The sequence below is a fragment of the Pongo pygmaeus genome, chromosome 20 (genome assembly GCF_028885625.2).
Source record: "Pongo pygmaeus isolate AG05252 chromosome 20, NHGRI_mPonPyg2-v2.0_pri, whole genome shotgun sequence".
In the NCBI taxonomy this organism is placed as follows: Eukaryota; Metazoa; Chordata; class Mammalia; order Primates; family Hominidae; genus Pongo; species Pongo pygmaeus.
Window position 1 is genome coordinate 65,178,305 of NC_072393.2, and position 21,635 is coordinate 65,199,939.

The window sequence follows — 21,635 nt, forward strand, 5'->3', positions numbered from 1 at the left end:
GGTTGCAGTGAGCAGAGATCGCACCTGGGCTCAAGCTATCCTCCTGCCTTAGCCTCTCAAAGTGCTAGGATACAGGCAAGAGCCATCATGCCTGGCCATACATTTTAACTCAATTACCAAAAACAAAAAAAAAATTTTTACAATAATAGGAACCAAACCTCATGTTATGGTCTACAAAACTGGCTCAAGATGGTCATCATCTTCATCCATTTGCTTGTCCTTTCACATATTTGCTGATGACTGATCCACCGTGAAGTGGGCTCTGGGCTAAGCACAGTGGATGCAGCAGTGAGTACAATTTGGAGCTCATGTCCTTGTGATTCTCTCTAGCTGAAATGGGAAAGAAGAGAGCCAAGAAGAGAGCCCAGAGAATAACATTCTGAGTAGAGGCAACAGCAAGTACAAAGGCCCTGAGTTGAGGACAACAGGTCTCCTGTGTGGCTGGAAGAGTGATAAGGTCAAAAGTCAGAGGTCAGCAGGGCCATACCCTAGAGTTGTCACCAGAATCGGATTTTTTTTTTTTGAGACGGAGTTTTGCTCTTGTTGCCCAGGCTGGAGTGCAGTGCCTGGCCAACATGGCACTAAGAATACAGAAATTGGCCGGGTATGATGGTGCACGCCTGTAATCCCAGCACTTTGGGAGGCCAAGACGGGTGGATCATGAGGTCAGGAGATTGAGACCATCCTGGCTAACATGGTGAAACCCCGTCTCTACTAAAAATACAAAAAAATTAGCTGGGGATGGTGGTGGGCGCCTGCAGTCCTAGCTACTCAGGAGGCTGAGGCAGGAGAATGGCGTGAACCTGGGAGGCAGAACTTGCAGTGAGCCGAGATCACGCCACTGCACTCCAGCCTGGGAGACAGAGCGAGACTCTGTCTCAAAAAACAAAAACAAAAATTATCCGGGCGTGGTAGTGGGCGCCTGTAATCCCAGCTACTCAGGAGGCTGAGGCAAGAGAATCGCTTGAACTCAGGAGGCAGAGGTTGCAGTGAGCCAAGATTGCGCCACTGCACTCCAGCCTGGGTGACAGAGCGAGACTCCATCTCAAAAAAAAGAAAAAAGAAAAAAAAAGAAATTTGAGTGATGTAGCCATAATGCCTCCTCAGAAAGTGGCTTTGAGGGTGACACCTGAGGGTGGGAAGGAAAGCATGCACAGTTGTGGGGTTTGGGGAAGAAAGAGAGGGTGAGGATGGCCATCTTCAGGTAGGCGCACAACCAGGCAGTAGGCAGTCCTCAGGTGGCCTGGGTGCAGTCTGAGTGACAACTGCATATTGCTACACCTGTCTTATGCCCTGCCTGCAAAGCCAAAATATTGACAGGTCCCAATGGTCCAGGACTGGGAAGGGAGAGATGTGGTAAAGTGCTGGCAAGGAGCACGGAGGACAGAAGTATAAGGCGATACTGACTGCTCTGCGGGGCCAACTGGGGAACAGAGCCAACCAAGGTGCACTAGTGTCCTGCCATATACTACTTATGGACCTCTGAGTGAGGTCCCTAGTCTTACTCGCGTATGTACCCACCCTGGCTTGGCCAATCCTAGGAAGCCCCACTCTGCTGTCCCTGAGTCAGCTTGAACCTGTTTTCTAGTTAATCTCCCTTCCCCCACTGGTGTCCTGGCACTTGCTGAAGCCTCAGATTCTCCATGTAGACAATGGGGCCCCGCAGTGGTGTGGCACCTGGTGGAGAGGTGATGCTCCAAGGTCTGCTGCTGGCATTGGGTAACACCTGCTGCTTGTGTGGCTGCCTCATACTGGGGATGAAGGTCTTGGGCCTAGGAGGAGGAGAAGGGGTACTCTTACAATACCTCTCTATTGTGCAGAGAGAAGAGCATGGACCTTGATGGGCCACTGAAACCCCAAGGCGTGTTGCCAGGGCCTAGGGGAGGGCCTGTTATGAGGGGCAGCCGATGATAGGGTGGCAGGGAATCTAACATACCCCAGACCCTGCTAGCTGTAGAGTAACCACTCTGAGCACCTCCCACCACTCCTCACTATTGCCTCCCTATTGCCTCAGGGACCTTGGGCTTGTTTCTGCTCAACTGCTTTCCCGCAAGTGTTTGGGGTAGCCCCTAGGAGAGCCATTTCCACACTTTGTACCATAGTATTAATATTTTGACCTTCTGGCCCTGGTACCCTTGTCTGCCCTAGAGGCCAGAGGCAGGTGTGGGTCACACGTCCCCCTCTCCCATGATTTTGGGGACCAGTGCAGGATAGGGCTGTGGAAAGTGCTCATCAAATATTCCTTTTTTTTTTTTTGAGACAGAGTTTCGTTCTTGTTGCCCAGGCTGGAGTGCAATGGCGCGATCTCAGCTCACTGCAACTTCTGCCTCCCAGGTTCAAGCGATTCTCCTGTCCCAGCCTCCCGAGTAGCTGGGATTACAGGCGCGTGCCACCGTGCCTGGCTAATTTTTGTATTTTTAGCAGAGACGGGGTTTCATCATATTGGTCAGGCTGGTGGCGAACTCCCGACCTCAGGTGATTCGCCCACCTCCGCCTCCCAAAGTGCTGGGATTACAGACGTGAGCCACCGTGCCTGGCCACAGCAAATATTCCTAAAGGACGCCCACACCTCGCCCTGTGCACTGCCAGCACCAACTTTTTTTTTTCTTTCTTTTCTTTCTTTCTTTCTTTTTTTTTTAAAGACAGGGCCTCGTTCTGCCGTCCCAGGTAGGAGAGCAAGGGCGCGATCATAGCTTGCTGCAGCCAACTCCTGGGCTCAAGCGATCTCAACGCGTCAGCCTCTGGCATCAACTTTCCCTATTATCAGAGGAAGGAAGCCAGGGGCCAGGGCCTCTTCAGGGTGGTGGGCTGGAGGGGGCGGGCCGGCTTGCGAGGCGTGGCTCTATGAAGGGGCAGGCTGGGCGTGGAGGCGGTGACTATGCCGCGGAGGGGGCGGGCCCAGATTTGGGGGGCCGCGCGCCCGGGCTGGAACAAAGGCAGAGGCGGGGACAAAGCCCCGCGGACCCCAGTCCCCATCAGGAACAAAGGCCACACCCGGCCCAGCGGTCGACGCGCCCGTGCTGTATCCACGTGCGGACACCTGGGAGCGGGGCCTGGGGAGGCTGTGCCCCGTTACCCTCACGCCCCGCCCGGCTGGCCACCTTTACCTGTGCGCGCCTTGGGAGTGGCGAATGGGTTTCATGGTTGTTCGCGCCAGTCCTCGCGGCCTCCAAACATCCTCCGGAAGCTGCCACCTACCCCGCCCCCAGCCGTTGTCACCTGGACCGGAGACCTCAGGACCCCAGGGGCACTGCACAGGGGGCTGAGGCCCACCGCCCCGGGGCCAGCCTCAATGCACCCACCCGTCAGGTTTTCAACGCACTGATAGTCCCTAGGCGGGTTCGCCTCTACCTACAGACCCTGCTTCTCCCCTTAGACATGATTCCTCTCCCCCAGATCCTGCGTCCCTCAGACAGAGTTCTCTCACACACCCTGCTTCCCTCCTCAGACAGGGTTCTCCCCACACACACCCTGCTTCCCTCCTCAGACAGGATTCTCCCCCCACACACCCTGCTTCCCTCCTCAGACAGGATTCTCCCCCCACACACCCTGCTTCCCTCCTCAGACAGGATTCTCCCCCCACACACCCTGCTTCCCTCCTCAGACAGGATTCTCCCCCCACACACCCTGCTTCCCTCCTCAGACAGGATTCTCCCCCCACACACCCTGCTTCCCTCCTCAGACAGGATTCTCCCCACACACACTCTCCTTCTCTCCTCAGACAGGATTCTCCCCCCACACACCCTGCTTCCCTACTCAGACAGGATTCTCCCCCCACACACCCTGCTTCCCTCCTCAGACAGGATTCTCCCCACACACATTCTCCTTCTCTCCTCAGACAGGATTCCCCCACACACACACCCTGCTTCCCTCCTCAGACAGGATTCTCCCCCCACACACCCTGCTTCCCTCCTCAGACAGGATTCTCCCCCCACACACCCTGCTTCCCTCCTCAGACAGGATTCTCCCCCCACACACCCTGCTTCCCTCCTCAGACAGGATTCCCCCCCAACACACCCTGCTTCCCTCCTCAGACAGGATTCGCCCACACACACTCTCCTTCTCTCCTCAGACAGGATTCTCCCCACACACACACCCTGCTTCCCTCCTCAGACAGGATTCTCCCCACACACACCCTGCTTCCCTCCTCAGACAGGATTCTCCCCCCACACACCCTGCTTCCCTCCTCAGACAGGATTCCCCCACACACACACCCTGCTTCCCTCCTCAGACAGGATTCTCCCCCCACACACCCTGCTTCCCTCCTCAGACAGGATTCTCCCCCCACACACCCTGCTTCCCTCCTCAGACAGGATTCCCCCACACACACACCCTGCTTCCCTCCTCAGACAGGATTCTCCCCCCACACACCCTGCTTCCCTCCTCAGACAGGATTCTCCCCCCACACACCCTGCTTCCCTCCTCAGACAGGATTCTCCCCCCACACACCCTGCTTCCCTCCTCAGACAGGATTCCCCCCCAACACACCCTGCTTCCCTCCTCAGACAGGATTCGCCCACACACACTCTCCTTCTCTCCTCAGACAGGATTCTCCCCACACACACACCCTGCTTCCCTCCTCAGACAGGATTCTCCCCACACACACCCTGCTTCCCTCCTCAGACAGGATTCTCCCCCCACACACCCTGCTTCCCTCCTCAGACAGGATTCTCCCCACACACACTCTCCTTCTCTCCTCAGACAGGATTCTCCCCACACACACTCTCCTTCTCTCCTCAGACAGGATTCCCCCACACACACACCCTGCTTCCTTCCTCAGACAGGATTCCCCCCCCACACACCCTGCTTCCCTCCTCAGACAGGATTCCCCCCACACACACCCTGCTTCCCTCCTCAGACAGGATTCCCCCCACACACACCCTGCTTCCCTCCTCAGACAGGATTCCCCCCCCACACACCCTGCTTCCCTCCTCAGACAGGATTCTCCCCCCACACACCCTGCTTCCCTCCTCAGACAGGATTCTCCCCACACACACCCTGCTTCCCTCCTCAGACAGGATTCTCCTCACACAGACCCTGCTTCCCTCCTCAAGATTCTCCCCCCACACACCCTGCTTCCCTCAGACAGGATTCTCCCCACACAGACCCTGCTACCCTCTTCAGACAGGATTCTCCCCCCACACACCCTGCTTCCCTCCTCAGACACGATTCTACCCACACAGAACCCGCTTCCCTCCTCAGACACGATTCTACCCACACAGAACCCGCTTCCCTCCTCAGACAGGGTTCCCCTCCCCACACAGACCCTCTTTCCCTCAGACAGAATTTTCCCCACACAAACCCTACTTTCCTCCTCAGACAGGATTTTCCCCACACAAACCCTACGTTCCACCTCAGACAGGATTCTCCCCACACAGATCCTGCTTCCATCAGACGGGATTCTCTCCACACAGACCCTGTTTCCCTCCTCACTCAGACAGGGTTCCTCTCCCCACACAGACCCTGCTGACAGGATTCTCCCCACACAGACCCTGCTTCCCTCCTCAGGCAGGATTCTCCCCACACAGACCCTGCTTCCCTCCTCAGACAGGATTCTCCCCACACAGACCCTGCTTCCCTCCTCAGACAGGATTCTCCCCACACAGACCCTGCTTCCCTCCTCAGACAGGATTCTCCCCACACAGACCCTGCTTCCCTCCTCAGACAGGATTCTCCCCACACAGACCCTGCTTCCCTCCTCAGACAGGATTCTCCCCACACAGACCCTGCTTCCCTCCTCAGACAGGATTCTCCCCACACAGACCCTGCTTCCCTCCTCAGACAGGATTCTCCCCACACAGACCCTGCTGACAGGATTCTCCCCACACAGACCCTGCTTCCCTCCTCAGGCAGGATTCTCCCCACACAGACCCTGCTTCCCTCCTCAGACAGGATTCTCCCCACACAGACCCTGCTTCCCTCCTCAGACAGGATTCTCCCCACACAGACCCTCTTTCCCTCAGACAGGATTTTCCTCACACAAACCCTATTTTCCTCCTCAGACAGGATTTTCCCCACAGAAACCCTACATTCCACCTCAGACGGGATTCTCCCCACACGGACCTGCTTCCTTCCCTCCTTGGGATTCCCCACTGTTGAGGTTCAGTTTCCCCATCTGGAAAAGCATCAAAGTCAGGGTAGCCGCTGACTAAAACATGGGGAGGGGATGCCTGGGGGGCTGGGTGGGATTTCATTGCTGTGTAGCCTCTTGTGATTTACATATATGTGTATATATATATATAATTTTTTGGGGGGGGTTGGGGGGCCCGGCGTGGTGGCTCACACCTGTAATTCCAGCACTTTGGGAGGCCAAAGTGGGTCAATCACCGGAGGTCGGGAGTTCGAGACCAGCCTGGCCAACGTGGTGAAACCCTGTCTCTACTAAAAATACAAAAATTAGCCGGGCGTGGTGGCGGGCCCCTGTAATCCCAGCTACTCAGGAGGCTGAGGCAGGAGAATGGCTTGAACCCGGGAGGCAGAGGTTGCAGTGAGCCGAGATCGTGCCACTGCACTCCAGCCTGGGCAACAGAGCAAAACTTTGTCTCAAAACAAACACAAAAACATTTCTCTCTTCTTTTGCGATGGAGTTTCACTCTTTTCTCCCAGATTGTAGTGCAATGGCACGATCTCGGCTCACTGCAACCTCCGCCTCCCGGGTTCAAGCGATTCTCCTGCCTCAGCCTCCCGAGTAGCTGGGATTACAGGCGCCTGCCACCACGCCCGGCTAAATTTGTACTTTTAGTAGAGACGGGGTTTCACCACGTTGGCCAGGCTGGTCTCGAACTCCTGACTTCAGATGATCCACCCGCTTCGACCTCCCAAAGTGCTGGAATTACAGGCGTGAGCTGCCGCGCCCGGTCACATTTTCCTCCATCTGTGGTCTAGGCTGGCGTGCAGTGGCACAATCCCGGCTCACGGCTGCCTCGGCCTCCTGGGCTAAACGGAGCCTCCCGACTCGCCTAACAAAGTGGTGGGATTACAGGTATGAGCCACGGCGCCCGGCAGTGATCTACATTTGATTTAGTCAAGTTTCTGTGTTTCTCAAGTTTAACTATAACGTGGTTAAAATCTAAAAGTCAGCACCTGCGCTCACACAGGAGATTCCTCCCTCCTGGGATGGAGACTCTCCTCCCCTCTCCCTGGACACAGCCCTTCACTCGGTCTTGGCCCCGCCTACTTCTCCATCGGCCCTGCCCCCTATCCCGAACGCTTAGTGACGCAGAGGCTGGAGACGACTCTACGCGGGCGAAGAGACGCGGGTTGAGGAAGAGGGACGGACTGCCCATGCGCTTGGGCGCATAGCGGCTCGCTTCGCTGTGGTCTGGAGGTGGAGCTGAGAGGGGACTCACACTCTATAAAGGTGCGCACACCCCACTGGCGGATTAAATTGCGGCAGTGACGTCACAGAGACCCCGCCCCGCCCCCACAGGAGCCCCACCGACGTGGGGTTGGCAGTGGTGGAAGGACCCGGAATTGGCGCGTGCGTACTGGCGGCCTCTCCCGCACCGACCGGCCTGGGCCCCGCCCCCGGGCGTGCGGCGCCCAATGCGCGTGCGCGGCGGCGTCGGCGCCAGTTATTTCTGTCCCGCCCCCCGGCCTCGGCTCTTTCTGCGAGCGGGCGCGCGGGCGAGCGGTTGTGCTTCTGCTTGTGGCGCGTGGTGCGGGTTTCGGCGGCGGCTGAGGAAGAAGCGCGGGCGGCGCCTTCGGGAGGCGAGCAGGCAGCAGTTGGCCGTGCCGTAGGAGCGTCCCGCGCGCGGCGGGCAGCGGCCCAGGAGGCGCGTGGCGGCGCTCGGCCTCGCGGCGGCGGCGGCGGCAGCGGCCCAGCAGTTGGCGGCGAGCGCGTCTGCGCCTGCGCGGTGGGCCCCGCGCCCCTCCTCCCCCCCTGGGCGCCCCCGGCGGCGTGTGAATGGCGGCCTCGGCGGCGGCAGCCTCGGCAGCAGCGGCCTCGGCCGCCTCTGGCAGCCCGGGCCCGGGCGAGGGCTCCGCTGGCGGCGAAAAGCGCTCCACCGCCTCTTCGGCCGCAGCCTCGGCCTCTGCCTCAGCCGCGGCGTCGTCGCCCGCGGGGGGCGGCGCCGAGGCGCTGGAGCTGCTGGAGCACTGCGGCGTGTGCAGAGAGCGCCTGCGACCCGAGAGGGAGCCCCGCCTGCTGCCCTGTTTGCACTCGGCCTGTAGTGCCTGCTTAGGGCCCGCGGCGCCCGCCGCCGCCGCCAACAGCTCGGGGGACGGCGGGGCGGCGGGCGACGGCGCCGGTAAGTGCGAAGTGATCGGGGCCAGCCCTCCCCTTACTTTATGCCTTTGATTCCGACTGGGTGCAGAGATGAGGATGCCACCTGGGCAAGAGGATGGGGGCCCGGACAGGGCACGGGGAATACTTTCTGGGTCCTGCATAGGAACGTGGGTTTGGGCTGGCCGCTGAGATGGGACGTCTGACTAAAGTTGGAGAAAAGAAGGCTCGGGGAGGGGAGGGGCTGGCTTGCTGCGGGGTAATGGTCGGGGGCCCACCCAGCAGGGGGATGGAGGGGGGCCATAACCTGGGTGGGAACTTGTAACAGTCTCCCACATCCCTGCTTCTCGAAGTGGTGGACTGTCCCGTGTGCAAGCAACAGTGCTTCTCCAAAGACATCGTGGAGAATTATTTCATGCGTGATAGTGGCAGCAAGGCTGCCACCGACGCCCAGGATGCGAACCAGGTGCGTCCTGTCTCAGCAACCACGAGGTTTCTGGGGAGGGGGCATCTGCGTAGGAGGAGCTTGGCACCAGCTCCAGGCTGTTACTTCACTTTCCCAAGGTTCTGGGTGGGCTGCCTAGGTTGGGTCAAGGGACCAGTCTTAATCTCCGGTTGTATTTTCTGGGATGTAAATGTGGATCTATCAAGTTGTCTTGCCTTCTCTGACTCTGCCTTTGTCTGGCAGTGCTGCACTAGCTGTGAGGATAATGCCCCAGCCACCAGCTACTGTGTGGAGTGCTCGGAGCCTCTGTGTGAGACCTGTGTAGAGGCGCACCAGCGGGTGAAGTACACCAAGGACCATACTGTGCGCTCTACTGGTACATGAGGCTGAGGGGGGCCGTTCGAGTTGTTCTCCCGTGTGTACTCTCAGTTGCTTTTATAATGTTGGTTGTATCTGGTGGATGGGTCCTAGAGTTCCCTAGGGCGTGCCGCCCGAAGGGCCCGAGGGCAGAACTCCAAAAGCGGGAAAACTGGGGTTGTGGTGTGTAGTCTCTAGGGCCTAGGTGGGAGAGGGTGGGAAGGGGAGATAGGGGAGACCTTAATGTGCTGCAGGGGAGGTACAAAGGGTTTGAGGAGGCTTATCAGGGAGTTGTCAGTCCTGGTGGTGAAGGGCTCAGCATATGCAAACAGGGAAAGGCGTGGTGTGAAGGGCTTACTGGGTTTGTGGTTCCCTGGCACACATCTGGTATAAGATGCTGCTAGGGAAAGTAGACTTTGTGGGTCCATGGATTATAAGTGATGATGATTTCTGGAAGTGTTTTAGCTTTTGAGTTGGCAGAGACTTACCCAAAGTTTGGTTTGGCATTTCCAGCTTTTCACAGACACGCTAGCTTTGATTTGGAAAGGAGCTTGAGAATCTTTTGAGGCTAGCCAAGTTTTGGGGCCAGAATCCTCCCATGAGTGGCCTTTTGGTAGCCATACTGTGATTCTTCCCATCCCAGAGGACAGCATTGGTGGAAGATAGTGGGAAGGTGGTGGCTGTGGGGCCTGAGGAGCCAGGAGGGATAGGTAGGGGCTGCAGGGTGTCCTACATTCCATACGTCCCAGGCAAAGGTCAGGGTGCAGGAATGAGTGGCATTGGGGAAGTCAGTTTCCCCAATGAGCCCTGATGCTACATATTTTGGATTTGGTTGGTATGTTGGATCAGTGTGTTTGATCAGTTTTCTAATGGGGAAACAGGCTTTGGAGGTTATTAATGTGTTGGTCTTTGAGTGGGATTATTCTGAGCACCAAGATTCTGCTCTGGAGGGGGTGTGACCACCATTCTGAGGGTCCTGGTTTGACATTTCATCTCTCCCAGTATGAGAACCTCTACAAGGTTTCCTCTGGGCCCTTGGATTGTAAGAGACCCTGGTGTTCTCTTGGCAGGGAAGAGGGAGGAAGTTAACCATGAAAGGAAAAGAAAAGGAATCCAGGGTGGTTTGTAGGCAGAATTCTGAGTATGTCCACTTGGAGAAGTTTTCAGTAAAGGGAACAGTGTGGGGAAGGGTTGGCGGGGGGTGGGGGGTGGTGTTGGGGGGTGGTCCTTTTTTCCCAGACGCTGTTATCTTTATCCTTACGTTGTTGTCACCTCTAGAAGCTAGAAGAAAGGGATGTGTTTCTCAGCTATGTTAGGGCAGAGGATTCTGGGAGCAAGGAGTTGGGCTTGCAGGCCTGTGTTCTTCCCTGGCCACACTCTCTACATCTTCCCAATAAATGGCCCAGTGTCACAGAACAGGCAGGAAATGAGGCCCCAACTCAGTCTGCTTCCTGAGTTGGGGGTGGTGAAGGGCAAGGTCCAGCCTTATGATTCCCACTCCCCAGGGCCAGCCAAGTCTCGGGATGGTGAACGTACCGTCTATTGCAACGTACACAAGCATGAACCCCTTGTGCTGTTTTGTGAGAGCTGTGATACTCTCACCTGCCGAGACTGCCAGCTCAATGCCCACAAGGACCACCAGTGAGTCCCAAGGCATAGTGGTTGGGTGGGTGAGTGCCACCCCTTCCCTAGTTTAGTGCTCGGGAACACATCTGTCTGCTCTTAGGTACCAGTTCTTAGAGGATGCAGTGAGGAACCAGCGCAAGCTCCTGGCCTCACTGGTGAAGCGCCTTGGGGACAAACATGCAACATTGCAGAAGAGCACCAAGGAGGTTCGCAGCTCGTAAGTGTGGGTTCTGGGGGCCATGGGAGTGGCCCAGGGCAGCAAGACCCTACCTAGCCTGACCTGATCTGTCCCCTAGGATCCGCCAGGTGTCCGACGTACAGAAGCGTGTGCAAGTGGATGTCAAGATGGCCATCCTGCAGATCATGAAGGAGCTGAATAAGCGGGGCCGTGTGCTGGTCAACGATGCCCAGGTAAGCCTTGTGCCGGTGAGAGGGTCCCTGAGCCCCCTCTGCTGATTGATGATGCTGTCTGGGGTGAGGAGCGATCCTAGTGTTCTTTGCCTTCTCTGCTTACCTCATACACCTTCCATCTGCAGAAGGTGACTGAGGGGCAGCAGGAGCGCCTGGAGCGGCAGCACTGGACCATGACCAAGATCCAGAAGCACCAGGAGCACATTCTGCGCTTTGCCTCTTGGGCTTTGGAGAGTGACAACAACACAGCCCTTCTGCTTTCTAAGAAGTTGGTGTGTACTGGTGGGCTCCCGGCTGGTGGGTTCCAGGCAGGTGGTTCCCAATACCTCAAATCCCTATTTGTTGTTGGTGTGCTCATTCTTTCCTCTCTTTCACTCCCAACCAGATCTACTTCCAGCTACACCGGGCCCTCAAGATGATTGTGGATCCCGTGGAGCCACATGGCGAGATGAAGTTTCAGTGGGACCTCAATGCCTGGACCAAGAGTGCCGAGGCCTTCGGTGGGTCCCCAGCTCTACCTTGCTCTGTTATTACCCCACGTGCTGCACCTACTTATGTTTCTCTCTTCTTTGTGCAGGCAAGATTGTGGCAGAGCGTCCTGGCACTAACTCAACAGGCCCTGCACCCATGGCCCCTCCAAGAGCCCCAGGGCCCCTGAGCAAGCAGGGCTCTGGCAGCAGCCAGGTGAGCGAGAGAGAGGACCCAGGCAGGGGTGGGCAGGGAATGGGGTCCAGTAGGGTTTCTGTCCCACTGAGGCAGAGGGTTCTGCTTTGTTCACAGCCCATGGAAGTGCAGGAAGGCTATGGCTTTGGGTCAGGTGAGTGGGTCTGCCTAGTGGGTGGGGAAGGGCCCCAGTGCTGTTTCTACCCCAACCTGCCAGTCGTCTTTCTCCATTTTCTAAGGAGATGATCCCTACTCAAGTGCAGAGCCCCATGTGTCAGGTGTGAAACGGTAAGTATGGCACCTCCCCTGGGGGTGGAGGTGGATGGAGGGTGGGGGTGTACTCATGCCAGGTTGGTGCATCTACAGGTCCCGCTCAGGTGAGGGCGAGGTGAGCGGCCTTATGCGCAAGGTGCCACGAGTGAGCCTTGAACGCCTGGACCTGGACCTCACAGCTGACAGCCAGCCACCCGTCTTCAAGGTCTTCCCAGGCAGTACCACTGAGGACTACAACCTTATTGTTATTGAACGTGGCGCTGCCGCTGCAGCTACCGGCCAGCCAGGGACTGCACCTGCAGGAACCCCTGGTGCCCCACCCCTGGCTGGCATGGCCATTGTCAAGGTAAGCCTGTTCCAAGGAACTATAGCTGTAGGATGAAGCCTGTAGTCCAGGTCTGGACCCTGTTGAACACCCCTCATCACCACCTTGCAGGAGGAGGAGACGGAGGCTGCCATTGGAGCCCCTCCTACTGCCACTGAGGGCCCCGAGACCAAACCTGTGCTTATGGCTCTTGCGGAGGGTCCTGGTGCTGAGGGTCCCCGCCTGGCCTCACCTAGTGGCAGCACCAGCTCAGGGCTGGAGGTGGTGGCTCCTGAGGGTACCTCAGCCCCAGGTGGTGGCCCGGGAACCCTGGATGACAGTGCCACCATTTGCCGTGTCTGCCAGAAGCCAGGCGATCTGGTCATGTGCAACCAGTGTGAGTTTTGTTTCCACCTGGACTGTCACTTGCCGGCCCTGCAGGATGTACCAGGGTGAGTGTGAGGCTGGTGGGGGTCTAGTCTGGGTGTTGGGCTGTCTGGACAGGATCATGTGCAGACCCTTATTTTCTTCACCCTAGGGAGGAGTGGAGCTGCTCACTCTGCCATGTGCTCCCTGACCTGAAGGAGGAGGATGGCAGCCTCAGCCTGGATGGTGCAGACAGCACTGGCGTGGTGGCCAAGCTCTCACCAGCCAACCAGCGGGTGAGGGCTGGGGTTACTTAGGTGGGGTTGCCCAGAGAGGCTTTACAGGTGCTGCCCAGAGCTGTGACATCCCTTACAATGTTTGTAGAAATGTGAGCGTGTACTGCTGGCCCTATTCTGCCATGAACCCTGCCGCCCCCTGCATCAGCTGGCTACCGACTCCACCTTCTCCCTGGTGAGTCCTAGGATGGGAAAGGGGAAGAGGGGGTGGTGGCTGCCGGGTCTTGCCCTCAACCTGTGCATGTATATGTGTGTCTTCGTGTATGTGTGATCTCTGCCTGCAGGACCAGCCCGGTGGTACCCTGGATCTGACCCTGATCCGTGCTCGCCTCCAGGAGAAGTTGTCACCTCCCTACAGCTCCCCACAGGAGTTTGCCCAGGATGTGGGCCGCATGTTCAAGCAATTCAACAAGTTAACTGAGGTGAGCCAGTGGAATGGAGAGGCTGTGGGCAGGGGGAGATGTGAAGGAAAGCACTAGGATCCATTCATCCACTGCATTCCTGCTTGGCCCAGGACAAGGCAGACGTGCAGTCCATCATCGGCCTGCAGCGCTTCTTCGAGACGCGCATGAACGAGGCCTTCGGTGACACCAAGTTCTCTGCTGTGCTGGTGGAGCCCCCGCCGATGAGCCTGCCTGGTGCTGGCCTGAGTTCCCAGGAGCTGTCTGGTGGCCCTGGTGATGGCCCCTGAGGCTGGAGCCCCCATGGCCAGCCCAGCCTGGCTGTTCTCTGTCCTGTCACCCCATCCCCACTCCCCTGGTGGCCTGACTCCCACTCCCTGGTGGCCCCATCCCCCAGTTCCTCACGATATGGTTTTTACTTCTGTGGATTTAATAAAAACTTCACCAGTTCCTCAGGCCTTGGCTGGTTGGGGGGCTGTGGTCCTGGGGCCTGGTTTATTGACTGTATCTACTAGTCAGCCTTTTCAAGCACTGGTGGCACAAGGGAGGGGGGTCTTGTCCCCCACCTATCCAAGCCCATGTGTATGGATGCCTAGGGAGTGGGGAAGACTGCCTCCTTGCCCTTTCTGGGTATGGGGAGGGTCACCCAGGGCAAAGGATGTACACACTAGAGGCTTGTTGGGTACCCTGTGGGATACCGGGTAGGTGTGACCTGCAGCCCTGTGTAGGCAGGGTTAGCCCCAGGTGTAGCACAGCCACTCTACTGAATGCTTCTGAATTTTAGTGCTGTAGCTGTTTCTCATCTTCAGAAGGTCCCACAGTGAACTGAGACCTTCCAGATGTGGTTTTTTTTCCGTCTCCCTTTGCTGAATCCACTTAACATTATCATTCATCTCTGTGTTATGATTTAGTTACTCTACAGTCGAGCCTGTGTGAATCCCAAGGCCACCCCCTTGTCTCTATTGGTTGATCTGGACTGTCCGAGTGTTGTCATTAAACCATCACTGGACCAAACAGTGTTGGGCACTACAGCCTGGCAGATGAGGCCTGGACTCTCAAGATCCTACCAGGGTGTTTGGGTAGTCCAGTATTTTGGGAGAGGTGATGGAGAAGGGCCCACAGCTCACCTGAAGCTCCCAACTCCTGAAAATCCCAGGTGGACTTTGCTTGTCCACCCCTGCCCCAAACCCCCACCCTTAGCTTTGTACCAAGTGCCTCTTGCCTTAGTGATACCTATCCTCCCAGGGACCCCAGCCTGGTCCCACATCAGGCCAAAAGTCACATGGGCCTAGAGACTAGTGTCAAATCTCTTTTATTACAGAGGGGTTATGGTAAAAGATCCTGGGCATCCACTGGTTATCTTGGAGTGGCAGGGGGCACTCAGTCCCTCCGCAGGTTCTTAAGCCGTTCCTCCAGGTCTGCATCAGCATCAGCTAGGGCTGAGGCTGTGGCCTCTGCTTTTTTCCCACCAGCAGCCACACTAAGCGAGCCCCCAGTTGAGGGGAGATCTGCAGAGAAAGTGGGGGTTTGAGCAGGTGGGGTCAGGCTGAGTGGGAAACGAGTGGAGGCGAGTAATGCAGGGAAAGGGAGGGCTTGGGGCTGTGGCTGGGCCTTGGGTGGGAAATGGGGTCCAGGATTTGGAGCACTCACTTGACAGCTCATCTGTTAGGCTAAGTCCCAGCTCATCCAGGACCTGGGACACAACAGCATCACTAGGGAAGAGATACAACTCAATGAGGGCTATGCACTCCATGAGGGCCAGGCAAACATCTCTACCCTCCCATCCAGTTTCCCCATACCTCTCCTCTTCATCTTCCTCATCACCCATGGCATCATCAATGGCATCATTCATCATCTCCTCCTTCATATCCATGATCTCTGCCTGCCGCTCAAACTCCATCATGATCTTCTGGATCTGGGGCAACTTCAGCTGGAAGTGACAGAGTGTGAGTGTGGTCCCCATGGGTCGTGGGAGTGGGAAGGGAGATTGGGAAAAGCGCACCTGTCTGTTCATGGTGCCCATGGCCTTGGTGACACCCTTCATGGCTTGTGCCATTGAGTTGTTGGACTTGAGTGTCTGGATCTTGAGGGACACAGCCTGGATGTTGGCCCGCATCAATACAAACTTGCGCACATAGCGCCGGGTGCGCACCAAGTCTTTTGCCATGATGCGAACAGCATCCTGCAGAGTAGACAAGAGTATCAAGGACACAGGAATGAGATTATCCTACACTTCTTGACACCCCATTAGTTGGCTGTCCCTCCCCACCACCCCAATTTGCAATTCCACTTGAAGTTTCCAGAGACTCTGTGGCTAACCCAATGGTCACTGGTCCCTCCCTCCTCCTGACCTAACCCTCTTCTGCCTCTTGGGCCACCAACTCCCTGGGCTCCTTTGTAAGGTCCTCCTCACTTCTCTTGATCTGTAAATGGTAAAAGAAAGGCCCCAGGCTCACTCCTTAGGGTTCCTTTTCCCTCCATGTTTTCAGCCATTCCTCAATTTTTATTTCCAGCCTAGACAAAGAATCTGTCTCTTCCTCCACCTGATACAAACCCATACCTCAAACTATCCAGAATCACATACAGACCTATCTGAGGCTCAGCTTTTGATTTGCTCTCCAAACATCTTTCTTGCCCATCCCAAGAAATGGTATCTTCTCTGCCTACCTGTTCAGGCCAAAACCCTCTCACCCATCAAAGGCTGTGCTCCTTCTTCATGCTTTCCCTGCTGGTTCCGGCTGTCTCTTACCAGCCTCTTGGCCATAGCTTATACCTTATCCTTATCTGTTTTTTTTTGAGTTGGAATCTTGCTTTGTTGCCTAGGCTGGAGTGCAGTGGCACAATCTTGGCTCACTGCAACCTGTGCCTCCCGGGCTCAAGTGATTCTTCTGCCTCAGCCTCTCGAATAGCTGGGATAACAAGCATGCACCACCATGCCCGGCTAATTTTTGGTAGAACGGGGTTTTGCCATGTTGGCCAGGCTGGTATCGAAATCCTGACCTCAGGTGATTCACCCACCTCAGCCTCCCAAAGTGCTGGGATTACAGGCATGAGCCACCATGCCGGGCCAGGTTATCCTTATAGTTAACTTTTTTTTTTTTGAGACAGTCTCGTTCTGTCGCCCAGGCTGGAGTGCAGTGGCATGATCTTGGCTCACTGTAACCTCCGCCTCCTGGGTTCAAGAGATTGTCCTGCCTCAGCCCTGCTTAGTAGCTGGGATTACAGGCATGCGCCACCATGCCTGGCTAGTTTTTTGTATTTTCAGTAGAGACGGGGTTACACCATGTTGGTCAGGCTAGTCTCGAAGTCCTGACCGCAGGTGATCCAACCACCTCAGACTCCCAAAGTGCTGGGATTACAGGTCTCTGAGCTACTGCGCCCGGCCCTGTAATCCCTAACGTTTCCATTTAGCTCCCACTTTGGCCCGGAGTTCTGCATTGTCTGGTCCATGCCCAACTCTTGAAGCTCACCTGTCATCTCCCATTTTGTCGAGGCTCTTTTGACATTTGCTGCTCTGTCTGCTTGACACATTCCCTGCCCAGATCTGTAGGCTCACTCCCATCACTCAAGCCTTGGATCTCATACCAGTTCCTTGGGGGCAGCCTTCCAGACCCTCAAACTAGGGATGCCCTGCTGACCTTTCACTCCACTCGTTTTGCTGAAAGCACCTGTGTTTGGTGTCTGGTCTCTCTTGTTCACTGCTGTTACCGCCGTGCCTGATTGACAGCAACCTGCCCCTCACCACCCACACTCACCATCTGGCCTTGCTTGGCCATCTTCTTGATGTCTGCAATGATTTTCTTCTCCTGGGTCTCTAGTTTCTGCCGCTCGCGGTCCAGCTCCCGCATGGCACGGTTCAGGGCCCTCTGGTTCTGCCGCAGTAGCTCCTCTGGCGTCTTCCGGCGCCCGAACAACAGGTCCATGGCGGTAGAAGCTCACTGGCAGGCCTGAGACAGATGTGAGGCCCAGTTGTAGGGCATGGGGCCCAGAAGGAGGGCAAGAAGCAGAACAGGGTCACGGGAGCCTTGCCAAATGGGAAGGGGCTAACGGAGACGAGGCAGGAATGAGGGGCCAAAAGGGAGCAGCTGAGAATGCTGGGATTGTTCCGGGGACAGGTAGACCTGAAAATTATCCAAGTGCTGGCTCGAGCCCCTCCTTCATCGCCATGCCCCAACAGAAGTTAGGGCTTGCAAGTTCAGCTTCCCTCTCCAGACCCATGGGTGAGGCCCTGGAGTCCTTGATACGACTGAGAGCGGGGGGTGACGCGAGTCGGCGCACTGGTGTTTTGGGGACCGTGGGCACCGAGGACAGGGCAATTGTGGGGGTTCTGATAGAGGACGACAGGATGGGCGGAAACCCTGGGTACCAAGAACAGGTGAATGTGGGGCTGTGAAGCTCAGGACAAGGCATTAAGATTTGGGGACCCTGAATGCTGAGGGAGACGGTTGGGGGCGCTGGGGCATCCTGTACACTGAGGACAGGATGATGGAGATTGGGTCGCACTATACACCGAGGACAGACAGTCAGTGGGCCCGGCACGAAAGCAAGGTGGTGTCGGAAACCTCGATATTGACGACAGGGTCCCAGGGAGAAGCGAGGCACCGGACACCCGGGCGAGTAGAAGGCCGCGTACGCTGCCGCCCGCACGCCCGCCCGGGATCCACGGTCCAGCAGAGGCCACTCACCGGAGCTGGGACGGACACCCGCTTCCGCTTCCGGGTCACGCTTCTCTTTCTGGGCTCCCCGACTTGCCCACCAACTAAAGCCCCTCGGTCCTGTCGCCTCCGCCGCCGTTTCCGGATTAAACGACGTGACGTAACATGCCCCGCCCGCACCCGGAAGGTTGGGAAGCTCCAGGAGCGCGCGTGCGCACATGCCCTGGAATGGGCCAGCGTCTGAGCGCATGCGCAACAGCTCCCGTTTCCTCTGCGCGTCGGAGTGTTTCAGGTTTGAGTCCCGCCCGAGTGACCCAAGCCAGTACCGGGGTGGGCGCTTTCCACCCAACCTCCACTTAGGACCCAGCTTATTCGTGAGACCTTGACTTCTGCCTGAGGCCTCAGATAGAAGGAGCGTCAGAAGGCTCCTCCTCCTCGGTGGGCCCACCCACACAAGAAAGGGGCAAAGCTAGAGTTGGCTTGTTTCTTCCACTGTGCTGGCCTCTTGGCCAGGAAGCCAGAGGTCACTGGATCCTACCTACGCTTCTCATCCTAGAGTAGGCTTCATCCCAACCAACCCCAGGCCCAGGCCTGGTATCCCCACCAACTTGAGAGCTGCCCCAGGCACTAGGCAGCCTGTTGTAGGGTGCTCCAATGCCAACTGTGACCACACCTTCCACCACCCCAGCTTTGCAGGCCCTAATGGACCTCAGCTGCCCCTCCCACCCCATAGAAGTAAGAAGCAGAGGCCATGCAGTAACATTCCCCTTTAATAGCCTGGTGGGACCTCCAGAGGTGGAGGGGTGGGTTGCCTGGGCCCAGCTACCCAGGCCCCTTGCCTACCCACTCCACAGCCCAGAGTGGGGGCTGAACAAGCACCCAGCAGGGGGGCTAGACAAGCCAATTCATTTCCCATCGCTGAGTGGGTCGGGGGAGGCAGCGCCGACCTTAATCACATGGTGGTAAAAAAAAAAAAATAATAACTAGGGGCACGTGGCAGGAAGGGGATGCAAGGCCAAGGCAGGGGATTCCCCCACCGGCCTCCCCCCCAAACCCCTACCGATGGCCCCCAATAAATATTTGCAGGGGATGCCAGGGCTTGTGGCCGTGGCGGGGGTGGGTATGCGCCAACCCTATTTCAGGCAGCGCTCGAAGTAGGTGGAGCCGATGTAGCCACCCCGCATGGAGCGCTGCACGTTCTGCTCAAACAGCCGCCGGTTGTTCTGCAGGACCTCTGCGGCCTCCTTGTTCAGTGGGTCCTCGGGGTTGGGCTCCTGTGGCCAGTACAGGTAGGTGGGTCAACAGGCCAGAGGGACAGAAGGCCAATCTCCCCAGACCCAACCACCTATTACTACTCACCAAGAAGAGATACTGCAGGCCATAAATTATGGAGTTTATCGTAAGGACTGGCTTCCAGTCCTCTCTGTGGACAGAGAGCATCAGGGTGAGGGCTTGGTGAGTGGGAGACTGCCACAGGCCCCTCTGGTATTGGGCAGGTCAGATCCAGAGCATAGGAGAGTGAGCATGTGAGAGGCTGGGAGGGAGGGTGTGGAGCAGGACAGGCCAGGGAGAAAACCAAGGTCAGGCCATAAGGAAGATGACTGTGAAATCAAGAAACCACAGACAACAAAGGGGTGGGAAGGGACAGAGTCTGATGTAGTGCCCACAAGACCATGAGGGAGGCCTGGCAGGCAGGGCTGGGGAGGGCAGTAGAGGGCCAGTGCCCTCACCTGAGGATGTTGAGGCAGACGTTGCCCTCGAGGTCAATGTTGGGGTGATAGACCATTGTCTCACACTTCACCTTGGGGGGATCATGCGGGTAACCCTGGCCCACCTGGCTCCAGGAAAAGAAAGGAGAGATGGGTAGGTGCCTGGAAGGGCCTCAGCTGCTGCCTCCTCAGACCAGGGAGCCATCCCTGCCCGCCTGGAACTCACCTTAAAACTGAACACAAACTTCCCACTCTTGTAGAAGCCCTGGGAGGGGGGAGAAGAAAATTTTAGGGTTCCATCCTGTGGGGCCCGATGGGCAGAACATGTCTCCCTCCTCTCAGTGGGGACACCCTTGGTTTGCTCCTGGGAATTCAGCCATATGCACCCTCACCTCATCAGGACAGATGACCAGCTTGAAGTTGAGGAGGTCGTCTGGATCTGAGAAGCTGATATCACAAGTCTTGGGCAGGTTCAGCTCGTTTATGTCTGGGTTTGGGCAGCAGAGAGTGGGGGACAGAAAGAGGGAGGGAGGGAGAGAGAGAGAGAAAGAGGGAGCCAGCAGGACACTTAGGGCAGGTGTTTGTTAGCAGAGCCCCCATGGTCTCCTCCTGGACCCCCAGGCCTCTCTCCTGGGCTGTGCTCCACACCTCCAGCCCTCTCCCTGCTCCCCAGCTTGGCTCTTGTGGATACACAGCATACCCCAAACATGCATGTTCAGTTGTGTATGCGTGTCCCAACTCCTGGCCCAGGATAACCCCCAACTTTTCTGTATCCACAGCTCCCAAATGCCCCCACTCCCAAACATCCTCTGACTGCCCTAAACCCCAGGCTCCCCATCCATGACCTCCACTCTACAGTCTACCTGTTCACCCAAACTCAAAGATCCTGCCCACCCCCACCAACCCTCAGTCCTCACTGTCCTTCCTCTTCTCTGTCTCTCAGACCCAGCTTTCCATCTGACCCCCACACTCTCAAGTCCCCAACCCCTGCCACCCTACCCCACCCCTCTGACTCTGAGGTTTACAGCACAATAGCCTAAATTTCCTCTCACCCCTGTCTCCAATCCCTGGTACTCATTAACCTTCCTTCCTCCACCTGTCACCCCAAACCCCAAATTGCTGTGACTCTCAGGCAGGCCCATGAGTCCCTGGTCCTCCAACCTACTTCACCCGTTTGACTCTCAAGATTCCCAGAGACCCCACCATAATACACTAAGTTCTCTTCCACTCATATCCCCAACCCCTGGCCTCTACTATCCCTCTCTTCTCCGCCTGTCACCCCAAACCCAAGTTCCCGTCTAACCCCCAGACTCTCGAGTCCCCAGCTCCTCCACTCCACTGCCTGACTCTGAGATTCCGAGTCCCGAGTAGCAGACACCAGGCCTTCCTAATATCCTAAACCACCACATACCGGGCCCCTATCTCTGACCCCCTCCCCCTGACTGCATGATCCCAACCCTCAAGACTTGACCTCCGACCCCCCCACTACGCTCGGGGCCCTTCACCTCTGACCCTCAGTAACCGCATTACCCCTTCCTGACTCCCACATCACCCTGCCTCAGGCCCTGACCTCCGACCTCCGGCTCCAACCCCATCCCCTGACCCCCTACCCTTCTGGATCCGCAGCTGCGCCGCCGACGCCTTCTTGCTGCTGCCCTTGGTGCCGCCCGCCGACTCCTCCTCCTTCTTCTGCTGCTTCAGCGAGAACAGCTTGATCATCCTGCCGCCGCCGCCGCCGCTGCCGCCGCCGCGGGGCCCGGGACCCCGGCCACCCGGCCCCCCGCCGCCGCCCGCGTCGCCTCCGCTCCTCGGACCCGCAGCTGCGGCCTCCTCCGCTGCTGCCGCCACCCGCCCGGCCTGCCGCGCCGCTCCGCTCCTCTCCGCGCCCACCGCGCGGCCCGCCTC

General features: G+C 57.3%; 3 protein-coding genes across 4 annotated transcripts; 1 reads left to right on the top strand and 2 right to left on the bottom strand.

Annotated features, from left to right (window-relative positions):
- Positions 1–6,890: 6,890 nt before the first annotated feature.
- TRIM28 (tripartite motif containing 28) lies at positions 6,891–13,873 on the top strand. The gene is made up of 18 exons (XM_054463009.2): positions 6,891–6,982; positions 7,098–8,249; positions 8,578–8,690; positions 8,913–9,045; positions 10,532–10,667; positions 10,753–10,869; positions 10,949–11,063; positions 11,189–11,335; positions 11,449–11,563; positions 11,641–11,747; positions 11,844–11,880; positions 11,966–12,014; positions 12,093–12,345; positions 12,436–12,755; positions 12,842–12,965; positions 13,054–13,140; positions 13,250–13,387; positions 13,480–13,873. Exons 2-18 carry the CDS (start codon positions 7,907–7,909, stop codon positions 13,654–13,656), a joined length of 2,511 nt encoding a protein of 836 aa, XP_054318984.1. The 5' UTR covers positions 6,891–6,982; positions 7,098–7,906; the 3' UTR covers positions 13,657–13,873.
- A 789-nt stretch (positions 13,874–14,662) lies between these two features.
- Positions 14,663–18,325, bottom strand: CHMP2A (charged multivesicular body protein 2A). 2 transcript variants are annotated; one of them, XM_054463211.2, is made up of 6 exons: positions 18,052–18,325; positions 17,122–17,313; positions 15,369–15,548; positions 15,166–15,296; positions 15,017–15,078; positions 14,663–14,874 (listed from the first exon to the last, which is right to left on the bottom strand). In XM_054463211.2, the coding sequence occupies exons 2-6, from the start codon at positions 17,287–17,289 to the stop codon at positions 14,747–14,749; spliced, it is 669 nt and encodes a 222-aa protein (XP_054319186.1). In that variant the 5' UTR covers positions 17,290–17,313; positions 18,052–18,325; the 3' UTR covers positions 14,663–14,746. The 2 variants fall into 2 exon arrangements, with proteins under 2 accessions (XP_054319186.1, XP_054319187.1); XM_054463212.2 differs by having other exon boundaries at positions 17,929–18,184.
- Positions 18,326–18,773: 448 nt separating this feature from the next.
- Positions 18,774–21,476, bottom strand: UBE2M (ubiquitin conjugating enzyme E2 M). Its single transcript, XM_054463213.2, has 6 exons — positions 21,341–21,476; positions 20,123–20,217; positions 19,957–19,995; positions 19,752–19,855; positions 19,381–19,444; positions 18,774–19,295 (listed from the first exon to the last, which is right to left on the bottom strand). The coding sequence occupies exons 1-6, from the start codon at positions 21,447–21,449 to the stop codon at positions 19,155–19,157; spliced, it is 552 nt and encodes a 183-aa protein (XP_054319188.1). The 5' UTR covers positions 21,450–21,476; the 3' UTR covers positions 18,774–19,154.
- Positions 21,477–21,635: the final 159 nt, after the last annotated feature.